The following is a 14587-nucleotide window of genomic DNA, read 5'->3' on the forward strand; positions in this document are numbered from 1 at the left end:
AACCCTGGGCAAAGACTGTTACGTTAATAGAAATTCAGCCTTATGATTTAAGGAAGAAGAGAGGAAGCCTATCTGAATGATCTTCATAGCTTTTAACTACAAACCTTGTTAGTTTTCCATCTGCCTGTGCTACCTGACTGTTCTGACCTCTCTAATGGAGATCCAGTTTCTTGCAAGCAAGGACCTAAGGATGTTGCTGGTTAAGAAAGAAGTGACAAACATATTCTTCTCATGCTATTGCACAAAATACTCCAGACAATATACAAGTTTGTGTTGCAATTACAAAGAGCTGGTGCAGGGAGGAATCGACAACTTCTGATAAAGTTGCAAACCATTAACTATCATTTGCATGCCAATTACAAGAGAATGGAAAACATCATTAGTCTTACCTAACCGAGCACCGCCACTCCTGTATTTAGTGAAAATGAGAGCTAATTTTCACCAAAAAAAATCCCCCCCATAAGGATCAATTTTAATTACCATGTTATAATGTGAAGCAAAGATGCAGAAGGTCAAATACAAAGTAATTAGCTATTTCCTCATACCAAGTTCCCCTTTAAAATTTATGCTCGGTTTATTCAGCAAAATGTGCAACAAACGTCTTTCTCAATACATCAGAACCCAAAGCACAACCAAAGCATTTGGATGCCACTGTAACTTAGACTGCATAGAGAGAAGAAAAAGTCAATAATGTAAAATGTAGAAGAATTGGTATGGAGAAGTAAAGAGCCCAAGAGACAATACAGAGTACAAGAAAACTCAAAAAACCAATATTGTTAACTTTTTCAGGGCCAAGCAGGAAGAAAATCTCAAATTGTTTAATTGGTCAATTAAACTTGGCAATCAGAAATTAATTGGCAATGATTTTTAGAAGAAAGTTTTCAAGTTGGAGTAGCATGACTATATCTCTGGTTGACAACGTGATTGAAAAGACTTTGCAATGTTTTGTGCTTTAAATCTGCCTTAGAGTTGGCTGGAATGACCTGCTCAAGTGATCTAAGAACTGTTAGTCGGCCCCTCAATGAACATTCAGAGGGGTATTCAATGGCATTCAGCTCATATATTTGAGCAAACATGACTAGAGATAACAGAGTGTAATTGCTCTCTTTATCCCTGGGTGGGGTTCTTTGGTTTGGGGGAGGAGCTTCAGCTCTACTACTTCACCAATTTCAAGAACTCAAAAATCATGAGAGGAAGTTAAAAATCACAATATCTCAAAAAACCCAGAATAATCATTTTTTATGTCTTCTGTTTCAATATTACATTTGCAATCCTTTCTTGCTGTGAGAATCAAAAGGAAAAAGAAGCTGAGGTAATACCTAAATCACAAGGATCAGTTACCGAGATTTTAGAACACAAGACATGCTGATATGCATGCAGTGGCACAGTTAGCTGGCAGTGTAACAGCTGCTCTCCTCACACCGGCTACCCACCCACAGAATGACAAGTACGTTCTGGGAGCAAAGCCTAATTTAACTCAGCAACACAGGAAAAAGATGTGGTTATCTTCTTACCAAGCAAAACAACTAGGTATACAAACAGGCGCTTTATAAATGGTATCATAGAAAACAGTTGGTTTAAGGTTCTGTGTATCCTCGAGAAGAATCTATTTTAGAGCATGCACTGACACATACAGCTGCTAAGGTGAGCAATATGTTCCTGCTATTCCTTAGCATAAGCAACAAAATACACGTGGGGCACGAAGTTCACACGCAGGGCTCTCAGCAATGAAGTGCCCAAAGAAGGGCAACGAAGCTGGTGAAGGACCTGGAGCACACATCTTATGAGGAGCGGCTGAGGGAACTGGGGTTGTTTAGCCTGGAGAAAAGGAGGCTGAGGGGAGACCTTATCGCTCTCTACAACTACCTGAAAGGGGGTTGTAGCGAGGTGGGGGTCGGTCTCTTCTCCCAAGTAACAAGCGATAGGACAAGAGGAAATGACTTCAAGTTGTGCCAGAGGAGGTTTAGGTTGGATATTAGGAAAAATTTATTCACCAAAAGGGTTATCAAGCATTGGAAGAGGCTGCCCAGGGAAGTGGTTGAGTCACCATCCCTGGAGGGATTTAAAAGACATGTAGATGTGGTGCTTAGGGACATGGTATAGTGGTGGAATTGGCAGTGCTAGGTTTGCAGTTGACTCGATGATCTTAAAGCTCTTTTTCAACCTAACTGATTCTATGATTCTAAGGAAGCCTTTTAGAAGTAATAATGCCCATGATCACAAGTCATTACCATGCCTCACCGAACTAGCACAGCATTATGTTATCTATTTGGGATGTCAGTTTTGATCTCTTCACTGTAGAGTAGGAGCTGGACCAGGTTGCTTGCTTCTGCAGCTCTGAAGCACTCAGGGTCTTAAAAAAAGGTCCTTGAAATATTTTCTTCAAGTAGCAGTTGGGACCAAATATAATAGGTAGCATAAATGAAATAGCATACCATGCCGATACAATAGCCTACACCAGCAGGGTATGATTTAGGTGAATAAACACTGCTGTAACAATTGTCAAAGTATTATCAACTATTTAGCATACTGGTAGCAAACATCTATAGATAAAAATATGGAATTGAAATTAATAAAAACTGGGTCATTGATAGCAGTCGGGAATAAAAAACTATGCATGGGGAAATCTGACTTGCAAGACAGCCACTCCATGGTGAAAAGTTCCTAGCTTCTCCGCAGGGGGAGCACAGTCCTCTGAGTGCCACTATTTAGAGAAATAATTGATGTGGTTATCTGCACTGTAATTCTGCTCTGCATGCTTTCCAGACAGAACTACACACAGAGGCAAGCTAGTCACTTTTTCTTCCCAAGGCACAAGAGGCAGTTCCAGGATCCGCATTCCAGGTACACTATGAAAACCTACTAGGAAAAAGCAGAATATTCAGAGACAAGGATAATACCAGTTGAGCTCAGCAGTACTGAAAAGTGTCCCGCTCACTATGCATATACTCGGTATGTTGGACTTCAAGGCAATTTACCTCAAGGCTAACAAGCACAACCACAGTTACATGATGCACCAGCAAATTACAGAGAACTTTGTTTTAAACATCTCTACTTCAATGACATACTGTTGTAGGAACAACTGATGGACATCTGTAAACCAAGTAGCATATAGCCCACTGTTTAATATGGAACAGAATTTCTTGAAAGAGCTAATGTATCCCACACCCCCAGGAGATGGACAGACCAGGAGTAAAAAAGTGGGAGAAGAACTAAGGATTAAGGAGAAAAGAAAGAAAGAGGAAAAAAAAAATATCACTTATACCAATACCTTACATAAAAGAACGGAGCAGGAAAAGAGCTAATAAGAAATAGAAATATGCTGCACAGAACTGTAGCAACAGTCTACCCACCTGCAGGCTTAGACAGTGCACTAAAGCACTTTACTATAAATGCTTGCTACTACCAGTTTTCTTACCCAAATTAAAAAGTACAACAGAGAAATCAGTACCAAAAAAAAAAAGAAAAATCAACAAAGGTTGTCTATTTTTCTCTTCCCCAAACCAACCAAGTTCAACATGGTAAATAATTTTTCAGTCCAAAGTATCACTAAGCCTTCCCAAATCCTTAGATGAAGAGATGGCCTCCACAACATGACTAAAGAATGCCCAAACCTGGACATAACTAACACCAAGAAAAGAAACCATCAAACTTACAAACCATAAGATCTCAAAGAATATACAAGATGTCAAGGTAAAGCCGGGCAACTGTAACAACAGACATCTAGTATCTAATACATCAATTATTTTCACACAGAAGAGTATCAAGTTCAGTGGATACTCCACAGGAGGAATTTTGGTAGTAACCAAGCTGAAACCTAGTCGTAACAGGAAAGTTATGCGAAAAATACCTCATCATCGCAGACAACGCACACCTCTGCACTACGTGTTTTCTACAGGACTTCAGCAGCACTGCTTCCCCTAATGCGATCTTGGGTATTGATTCAGAACAACCTTAGACAGAACAGCACTATGCACTGAATCACCAATACTCCTCCAAGTAAACTGCATTTTCCCTCGAGGACTCCTATCCAAGCACATAACTTATCAAGGTTTTTCAGCTTGTGAAATCTGGTGAAGTCACAGTCCAAGGCAGAAAGACTGCACAATGACCTCAAGTTTTCTCTAATGCAAAAGTAGAATTAAATTTAGAGCAGAATATTTTTTATATACACACACATACATAAACCACAGAGCATTATTACAAACTCAGTTTTTACCATACCATGATATTTACTTCCATTATTAGTATAATCCACTTAGAATAGGAAACACTAGAGAAACATTTACTTCACTATTACCTGCTTTCTTACACATGCCCAGTTAATGCCCTTTGTATTTACCTACTCATCTCCCACTGACATCAACAGAAGCTGTGCATGAAAAACCACAGGGAAAAATTGAACAAGTTTTACTTTCGGAACTATGTATGTACAATATGCCTGTGCGCATATATATATATATATATATATCTGTGCACAAGTAAAAGGTGATTTCATATTTCATAAAATGAACAAAAGTCTTAATTAAAAACACTTTAAAACATGTAACTAACGTAACACTCAAAACCACTCTGCAAAATCATCAGACATGTTACTTTTTCTATAACTTTGTAACAGACTTATCATTGATCCATCCTTCTTGAAAGAAGCAATTTACTGTTTTTGTTAATGACTAAAAGCACGTTTGATGCTATGCAACTCCAAAAGTTTATCAGCACTTAAATAATCCAGTACTGGATGAGTATTGATTATGCATATACTCATATGGACTACTTCCTTGATTAAAGTTAAATAAACATATTGATTCAAAAAGATGAAAACCCTATTATTCAGAGAAGACTCAGTGACTTTTGACAGTATTTTATTACCTACAGATGATTTTATATTATTTCAGCTAAATCATCCTGTCCTTAAACATTTACTTCCCTTTCAGCCTGTACATTTTCTCCTCTTTCATACATCAAAATACCAAGTTAGCAATACCGATACATACAATCTAGCACCTCTTATGTCCAATACTTACCCTAACAGAATACTGTTTTACACTATTTTATCAAAATAATAGATTAAAAAATTTCACTAGGAAATACACTTTTTGGAAGTACAAGAGCATTTCTAGTCCCACATCTTCACTGCTAAATGAATGTCCATTAAATCATACTTGAATTAGTTAAGCATAACATGCAGAAAAGTAAATTCTTAACAATACCAGAACATTCCATACTCCTTAACTGCAATTTTCAAAGTGCTTGTTAGTCAATTCGAGCAAAAGCAAGCAAGAAAATGTTCTTTCTTAACTGAAAAGAACTTTGGAATTAAACTAAGAGAGAAGTGTAAGGAGGATGGCATGGGTTTTGACAGGGTAGACGCCCCAGCCAGTTGGAAGTCCACAGAATGTCAGTGCTACAAATGACAAAAGATACCCAGAGCATTATATTCAGATATTATATGTGCTCCCTGGAGAAGCTCAAGGTATGAAAGGGTTTGTGCAATGTTTTGTTGTAAAAAGTAAAATCCAAGAGGAAAAAAAGGATCCCTTCCTATTAAGTTCTCAACAAAATATTTTAGTTTTAATCAAAGAGAAGCATACATTCTCTTCCAATGAAATTTGTCTGCTTTCATTGCATATAGAAAATACTGTATATATTCTGTAAGGCTGTATTCATTAATGTCCCGCACCAACCCAAAGTTGGTTTCAAGCATTGTCATTTTGGCTTGGTAGTTCTTTACACCCATTTTGAAAGGCTCTGAATGACCAAAGACAACACAGGAAACCTTTCTAGAACCTACAGATTCTACTCACAAGGAAATCAAGTCTATAGGTTTTTTATATTAATAGCACTCTACTGTGCACAAAATTACAAACCTGTAATAAAACTGATGACTGGAATCTTGTTCAATTTGCAGCAAATGGGGATACCAACAGAGGTTCCAGCTGGGCCGGGATCACACCCTGTATTGCAGTAAAGGATTCAAGTGACGTTGCATGGAACCTTTTTATTTTTATTATTATTTATATCTCTATTGGGGTTTAGTTTGCACTAGCCCCAATGTGAGCTTTAGCTTCAGTGTATGATTCTTTCAGACTAAAGAAAGAAACTGGGACACACGGAGAAAGCCAGGGTATGTGTCTAGCCTCAGCGTGGATTAAGTCCTTCATGGGTGAGGTTAAGTCACTTCTGGTAGTAGTTCTACAAATCAGGTGATTGCCCTCCGGTTTATTAGCTTCATATTTCAAAATTTTAAGATCCATTTTTAGTGGTAGATCCAGCTTCACATGTACATAAATATGCACGTGAATAAGAAAATTCCAAAATTGGTCTTGCCTCCAATGGCTTGTCTAATCTACATTAATCACAACAGTATTCTTTTGTGAATGATTGATCAATTGATTATTCTTCTTTTAAATGCATATTTATACAGCTTACTGAAAGGAAACTATGTAAAAATATTGGAACCTACCAGACAAATGCCACTATGTCTCCACATAAATTCCACTTAACATTTTTTAAGACTGGAAACCGACTATTCAGAAAACTAAGGAACTGGAAAGAAACGTAATTTTTTTTTCTTCGACAATAAAGACCACATGGAGTTACAATGTTGACACAGTGCTATTGAAGCTCTATTTCATCATAAAAACTTATATTATTAAACCTACAGCTGGGCCCTCATAATATTACAAAGCCCATGTCAAATCTGCCTGGGATCCATCTGCATATACCTATTTATAACATCTCTACAGTGTGTTAAGTGCAATGCTAATGAGACACAGCATAACAGATTTTAGATCCAGGTACCCGTAATTAAATTGTGCAAACAATATTTGACCGTAGAGTTGTAAAACTAACTGGTGAGTGCTATGTTAAATGTCAAGGCTACTTTGAACAATGTAGATCCATAGAGATACACTTCTTGTAAGCCTGTATTTTCAATGCATTGCTCGCCAGGGAGGGATAGTATCCACAACTTTCGATATAACATTGCAATTTAGAAAAAATGTCTTTTTAAAAAAAACAAACCAAAACTTTCTCAAAAATACCCAAAAGTCAAAAGGAAATCTAATTCTTTATAAACAGCATGGGAGCTACTTCAAAAAGTTATGCACATTGCTCTGTAAGAAAGGAAACATGAAGGCAAGAAAAGGATCCATAATAAAAAGAGCAAATAACTATACTATATTCCCCAAATACAAAAGGTTAGTGGAAATGAAGTGTTATCCTTCAGAGTATGCAAATTCACTCCAAGTGGAACCAGAAGGGAGAAAGTATATGACAGGTAAAATATAAGTTGGATATTAGGAAGGCAAAAAGGAAGAAGAGCAGATAGGAAAGGATACAGAAACAAATAACAATAAAGCCTATTAGTATATCAGAAGCAGGAAACTTTCAAGGGAATCATTGGATTTGCTAGAGCTGGGATTGAACAGAGCACTTGAAGAAGATAAGGGCATTGCAGACAATCCAAATTATTTCTTTTCATCAGCCTTTGCCATGGAAAATGTTGGAAAAATGCATGCCTGACTTTTCTGATAAAGAGACTAACACTTCTTCAAACTGAAAAATCAAAAAGGGGTGAGGAAACACAATAAATTGAAAGCAATAAATGATGAGGGATGAGCTCCTGTCCCACTCGCATCGACAGGTGTTTTACCATTGATTTTAGCACTGACAGTCTTTTACTTCAGAATTGAACAGCAAACAAACCAACAGTTTCAAAATAGGAAAAGGCTGAGCTGGGCATCACCGTGGACTGTTCAGCGTGCAGCAGTGGCCAAAAGAGCAAGCAAAAGAGTAGAATATAAAAAGAATGAGACAGGGACAGTAGGAAAGACTACATTTTTAGTCAATTTCCAATCTTTTCTGGAGTATCTACTCAGCTTAGGCTTCCTGCTCTAAACCAATGACAGTGGCATATGACAAGAGTTTGATAACAATCAAAAATGATTATGGAAGAAAATTTTAGAAGTTGGAAAGAACCAGGAAGTTAACTTAGCAAAGAGATGAATAAGAGTGGACACTGTAGAGCTGCAAAGAATGCTATGAGATATAAGTAAATAGGATGCTCTTCCACTTAAACTTTCTCACACTACTAGAGCAAAGGGCCAGTCAGGGCAATAAAAAGTTACCAAGTCAAAAATAAAAGAACTGAAACATTTCACTGCATAAACCACAAAACTGTGTAATGAATTCACAATTAATTCCTCCATGATAATAGCAAGGAATATTCTTTTGTGCTTTTGCTGTTGCTATTGCTTTTCTTTCTTGTTCATCCCCATATAAAGAAATTAGTGACATGGCAATAAACATGAATCTTCAGAACTCAGAACGCATGCAACTTTTTAGGTTGGATATATGCCAGGGAAGGAAGGGGAGGTAAAATGAGGTAGGGAGCATGGTTGCAGCAAGGGCAGCTGGTAGAGATGTTTCAAGCGCATGCTCAAATCGCAGTGTTCTGTCTGTTCTGGGCTAGATCCTACACAGGTAATGCAGGTGGTTGACAGCTCAGAAATCTGCCAACTGTTGGCACTGGATAAATTGGGTCCCAATCTAGAATTAAGACAGAAGCACCAAACTATCAATGTGTGAAATTTGTGACTTAAATTACAAGGTAGGACCAGCCAAGGAGTCTCTTGCATAATTCCTGACATTTCAGAGCTTCATATATAATCAAACAGAAGGAAAGCCTATGATTTCTGCTCTGTTGAGCACAGATCATGCACAACTTTGGTAATGGCTGCACAAACAAGCTCTCTAGAAAATACAGTATTACAGACATGCTCTTCACAATACTCATTCACACAGTGCCACAAGTAATTTTAACACAGTATCATTCAATGAACACTTCTATGAAAAACTATTCATAAGTGTCAAAAATACAGAGGTCACTAAAAAGAACAAAATGAGTCTGGTTTGGTTTGGGTTTGTTAGGGTTTTTTTTCCCCAAATGAATGCTTACGAACACTCTTTTGCAATATTTTTCCATATTGGACTTAATCAAACTTTATTATATAGTTCATGGGCTTGCTATTAATCATTTTGTCTGTCTAATACTGTAGGAAAGGAATCTACAGATTCTACAAAGCTCCCACACTTACTAACAGGCTCCAAAAGCAGTGAAATTATATTCTCCAAGTTCAACGATAAACTTTGACAGACTTTCAACTTGAAATGGTGAGCAATGCTAACACAAATGAAGTGCAAAACTATTAAGTGTAACGTAAGAATAAACATTATCAATAAATACACAGGTAACTTGAAACATACTGCTTTAGAAATAGCTGAAACTTTGACTTACTGTGGCTGTGCCGGAGACAGTTTGTGCATTTGTGTCAGCTGCACTCTGTTCAGAGTGTGTCTGAGCAGGAGGGTACATGTTTAACGTGTGCTCTGGAACAGTGGTTTGGCCTGTGTAGTCTGGAGCTGGATGAGGATGTGGGGCTGTGTATTCTGCAGGGATACCATTCTGAGGTGGAGCAAACTGGGCTGAGGCATAAGGCTGTGCCATTGTGTCAGGAGGTGCTGTAGCTTCCTGATTACCCTGTAAAAATCAAAGGGAAAAAAAAAAGGAAGAAATGTGGTGTGAGATAAAATAAGCGGTGATCCTGCACACATAACACAGAATGTGATGATAGTATTCTGCTAAGATTGCTGGCCTGAAAAGGGCACGATGGTTGTTCCTTGAGGACAAAATTTCTTATGTCAGTTAAACCCATCTTGCTAACCCTATTAAATCTTATTATAATTAGACAAACAAATCTGCTGTTCTTTGGATAATTGTAGACTATTCTTTAACTGGGAAAGGTCAGTGAAATCTACCTGAACTAATGCTTCAGCTCAGACAATGAAGAGGGACAAAACTCAGTTTATTCCAAAGGCTACTGAGTGCAACTGTCAATACAGAGCTCTGATAAGGTTAGCCCATGGTTTGTGATCCATTCCGACTTACCATTTGCAGAACACAATATATGCAACCTACACACAGAGCAGGATTTGGGTGCATACTGTTAACATAACCGTATACTGAAAATATTTATATGAAATAACACTCTATGAGATATTCAGAAATACTTTGAGGTACACTGTATTGAGCAACCACATGCCACAAATGCAAAAAAATAATGAGACCCAATCAGAATATTAAACATTTGAATCTAAAAATGCATCAGTTCAAAATGTTAACATAAAAGAAAATTTCTATGGTGTAGGCTGTCAAAATAGATTTAATAACTTTTAAGGCTTTAAATTTGAAGACAATAGTATTTCATTTCCATATACAATAAGCCTATACACTTAAAAAGAAATGCCCTCACGTCTTTAGAGATATATCCATCTTAATGTTTGATATAATAAAGGATAGTCGAGCATGTTAATTTATCAATTAGAGACTTCTGACTAAACGCTCTGCTCATACCAAATAGTAATAATTCTAGGGGAGGAAATGTACAGAACAATCTTTCAGAACCAATACAAAAGATGTCCAAAACATGATGCTGTAGATGACACAGCATTAGAGGCCATTAATACAGGGACTATGCCAAACTCAGATGAGCTGATTTACGAGATAAAATTAACCCTCTAAATATCAAAGTAATGTAAAATGAATATTTGAGTAAAACTTTAATTAGTTTTTAAAATACTCTGTTATTCTCCCACCAAAGCACGTACAAGTACCCGCACAGGAATATTGTAGGGATTTTGCTAATTTGTATTCATCAGTCCTTGATTTCCTAATTTCAAAATAGGCTGGATGAATAAAAGACATTCTTTTGCATTTCCTACTTAAGGACATTTCCAGATAATTTCAACTAATTCAGACGTCAGTTCTCTGACCTGAAGTGGTCCTAAACTCAAGAGCTTTTAAGAATTTGCAAAATCACGGCACAGGAATAAATCTCGGTACATGACAGGCTTAGAAGGGAAAATTAAATTTTCCTTTGTAAAAGGCATTCAGTGTGTCCTAAAAAATTAAAACCATCAACCATCTTTAAAATGAAAACAGTGACATTTACCGACTTCACAGGATTAAGTCAGTAAGTTTCATTTGCATATATCTACAATCATTCCAAGGTTAATGCTGCACTGAAACTTGCCCTGTTTAAATTTCAGTGGAGGTTAAAAACTCTTGTAAATGTATACTTATACCCCCTTATATTAAAATGGCAAGGTCCCTTTCTTTTACCTAATATTTTCACTATTAAAAAAAAAAAAATCCAGATGAAGTAAAAACCAGCAATGACTGGACTACACCAGAAACATTTATTAACAAATGTTAAGGACGTATTTTTAAAACTTGTGTGGGAGGCAGGCGACCTTAAATTTTTTAGTCAACCATTTCAGGAAGGACTTCAGCAAGTGGTAAGAATGCACAACTGGTAAGTATGCACAACAGCCAGTCGAACTTCTGCCTATATAAGCATTTTCACTATGCTGGCTTTGAAACCTCAGTAGCTGGTTACTGCTGGTCCTTAAGCTATTCCTTCATGTCAGATGCTAAACATGGCATTAGAGTCAGCAGCTGTTAAAAAAGAACAATAATGGCAACAAAGGGACCAAGGGCTAATGTCCAGGTGCATTTGATCTAAAGGTTTTTATACTACCTTGAGTCCTAAACCAGATGTTGCTGAGACCCCCACTGTTTCTCATTAACATTGACAGCAGTTCCATGAGACCCTAATTAATATTCAGAGCATTCACACTTAGTGCTAATTACAGCTAATATTTAATTAACAGGGTTGAACTTTTATATTATTTTTACCAGCAACTCCAAACGATTCACTTTTTAGATTTATCATAAAATGGCAAACTGCACTGGCAATTCCAGCACCTTCACGTTGCTGAGACTTTTCTACCTCTTTCATTAGACTTGTTAAGCTGAGGTGTGGATCACTTATTTATAACCGAGACCCCCTTAATAAGTAAACAATAAAGGGTCAGGTGTGTGTTTGTCTTTTTTTTTTTAATATAACTTCTACATAATCAGGGATTTACAGCCTTGCCATTAAACAAACCAACAAAAAAGCCCGACTGCACTTAGAGTAGAAAACTGGCATGCAAGATTATCAGTCCAGGAATTGCATGTTCATTAAACTGGGGGGGGGGGGGGGGGGGGGGGGCGCGCAGGGCGGGCAAAACACTAAAGAAATTATACTTGCACACTCTACTGTAGGCCGTAAGTTTAAAATGATAGCTACAATAAATCTGACTTGTTCATCTCTTAAAATCGGTGTCTACTGTAGCCTTTCCTAGCCTTTAAAATTAGTGTGAATTTATGATTCACAGTTAATTCAATAGACGCAGTATTACAATGTACTATAAAAGCATGTATGTATAAACATGTTCTTTACTACTCACACAGGTATCAAGACAATAGCTTATTGTTTAGAATATGAATTTATATCAAGAACAATGCAGTGTCAACTAACACACATTTGTATATACATGTGGTTGATGGAAGCCCCAGACTGCACAAGAGACAGATACATTTGAATAGATTTTAAGGAACAAAAAATTCTTTAAATATAATCACCTAAAATGTTCCTTCCTTGTGCTTTTTAAAATACAGTGAACTAAAATGAATAAAAGAAATAATAGATCTAATGCATTAAGTTGAAAACACGAAATGGCCCTAAAAGCAACAGGAAATATTGATCCTAAATTAGCCTATGAACTCAGGTATTAGAGTAATCTCCAAACTGCAGACGACAGTACACAGACATCGCTTAATACAACCTAGGCATGAGAGGCTAAACAGAAGTTGTCCCTTCAGATTCAGTTCCAAGTATCTTTAAGATTAAACGACCCCTTAATGCTCACTTTGTGCATGGTTTTTAATAAAGTAGTTGTTGGCAACAGAAAGAAGAACAAAGGATGGCAGACAGTCAGGCTCTGCTAAATGTTCTGGCCTGAGTTTTAATGAAAACCACATTTCAGCTGAAAAATATGCTTTACGTGGCAGTGTATAAAGTCAAATTTATTGCTTTCTGGTTAAATGTTGAACTCTAAAGAACAAAAAAAGAAAGCATTCCAATGATATAGGTAAGTGAAGTTGCTCCTATTCTATATATATTACTCCATTTGAAGAAAAGCTTAGAATTTAAAATGCTCCTAGTATCTCAGATCTCAACATGCCTTTTCAGCATCTTCTGCTCTGAAAGGATTTCATTATTAAGAAATGCATGAAAAGTGTCAAAACATAATAAAGCAAGCTTGTTATGTTTGTACACAAAAGACAGAGCACAGAAAATATTACTTATGCAGTGTTCCTTTTTAAAAACACATTTGCAGCATAAAAATGTGTTCAATGAAAACCTTTCTGCTTGCCTGTATTTTAAAGTCTAAGTAACAGTTTATTGTTTCTTTTACTCTATTTTCTGTTTGGTGTGTTTTGTTTCTTTGGCAAGAGATATTTCACATTTAGAGAAAGACGCTCATACTGTAGTTAAATGAGCCAAACTGCATCATATCCTTAGGGCACGGAAACAAAGAAGAAAAATGCAACATTACTCTGTAAACCTGCTGGTTATAAGAACGGCTCAGTTAGATACACCAAGCACAGCAGAGACACATAATCACCGCCGTAGTTTGCCCTCCTTCAGACTTAAGCAACAAAACATGTATTAGAAGTCTTGCATGCAGTGGTGCAGCTGGTTATAAGAAATGCCGTGGCTTGATGAAAATCAAGAGTTTCAAGTGAAAATAAAAGTGAAAATACCTGCTGTACCATCCTGCTCCCTTTATTCTCCATAAACTTAGCAGCTGCTCTAGTCCCGGGCCATACAGCATCTGCCCAAAGAAAGCATCAATTATGGATGAGGGTGTGTGAGCAATGTAACGTGTGCATGAGTGTGGATGATAGGGGTGTTGAAGGAGGGGGAGCTAATGCAAGGCTTACTGACCTCCCTCTCAACATCTGACTGCTCCCAAAACCTAATCCAGATGGGACTCTTTCAGTTTGCTGGGCCTCGCCCCATCAATCACAGCAGGCCACTCCTCTGTCTCCTGCTACTAGTTATAGAGTGCACCACTGAGCAGATGATTACACACAAAAGAAGAAAAAACACAGCTTGACTACATTAATAGCTGTTTGAAAAACATTAGAAATGCTACTATGGAAGTTGCCGGAAGCTGAACAGTTTTGTTTTAAAATTAAGACGGCTGTATTCAAAGTTACAAAACCCCCTAAACTTCCAGTGCTTTGGCTTTTTGATAGCTACTATGTACAGTAACATGTGTGCATTTCTATGTGATTAATTCATCCTACATGTGGTAGAGTTAATACCAATAAGATTTCTATTTTAAAATTGCTGAACTCCACAAGTAAACCATCAATACTGAAGTAGCCTGGTTTAGATTAAATGTACTTTATCCTTCCATACAAATGAAATATTGTTTCCTTCTTTTTTTCATTTCATGACATCCCTCTTGCTTAGCAGGGAAAATATTTCAGAAACGCTTCCAAGGTTTAGTTTTGTGAGGCACTTTAAGCAACTTAATGCTTCACTATTAAAGGAACTTTCCTAGATGCTTTGGAGGTAGTTTTAAAGTGATTAAACGTCTAATTAAATCACATAATAAAGAAAAAAAA

At 37.0% G+C, this 14587-nt stretch overlaps 1 protein-coding gene across 26 annotated transcripts in view; it reads right to left on the reverse strand.

Moving 5' to 3' along the window:
• RBFOX1 (RNA binding fox-1 homolog 1) overlaps nt 1-14587 on the reverse strand; it is a 1377247-nt gene that overhangs the window by 136493 nt on the left and 1226167 nt on the right. For 25 of the 26 annotated variants that reach the window (XM_052772622.1, XM_052772607.1, XM_052772605.1 and 22 more), the window contains one exon: nt 9299-9541. In XM_052772622.1, the coding sequence (XP_052628582.1) occupies nt 9299-9541 (243 nt within the window). Of the gene's footprint in view, nt 1-9298; nt 9542-13714; nt 13921-14587 lie in introns of those variants that run through there. The other variant, XM_052772617.1, reaches the window with a different exon arrangement.

The sequence above is a fragment of the Harpia harpyja genome, chromosome 21 (genome assembly GCF_026419915.1).
Source record: "Harpia harpyja isolate bHarHar1 chromosome 21, bHarHar1 primary haplotype, whole genome shotgun sequence".
Lineage (NCBI taxonomy): Eukaryota > Metazoa > Chordata > Aves > Accipitriformes > Accipitridae > Harpia > Harpia harpyja.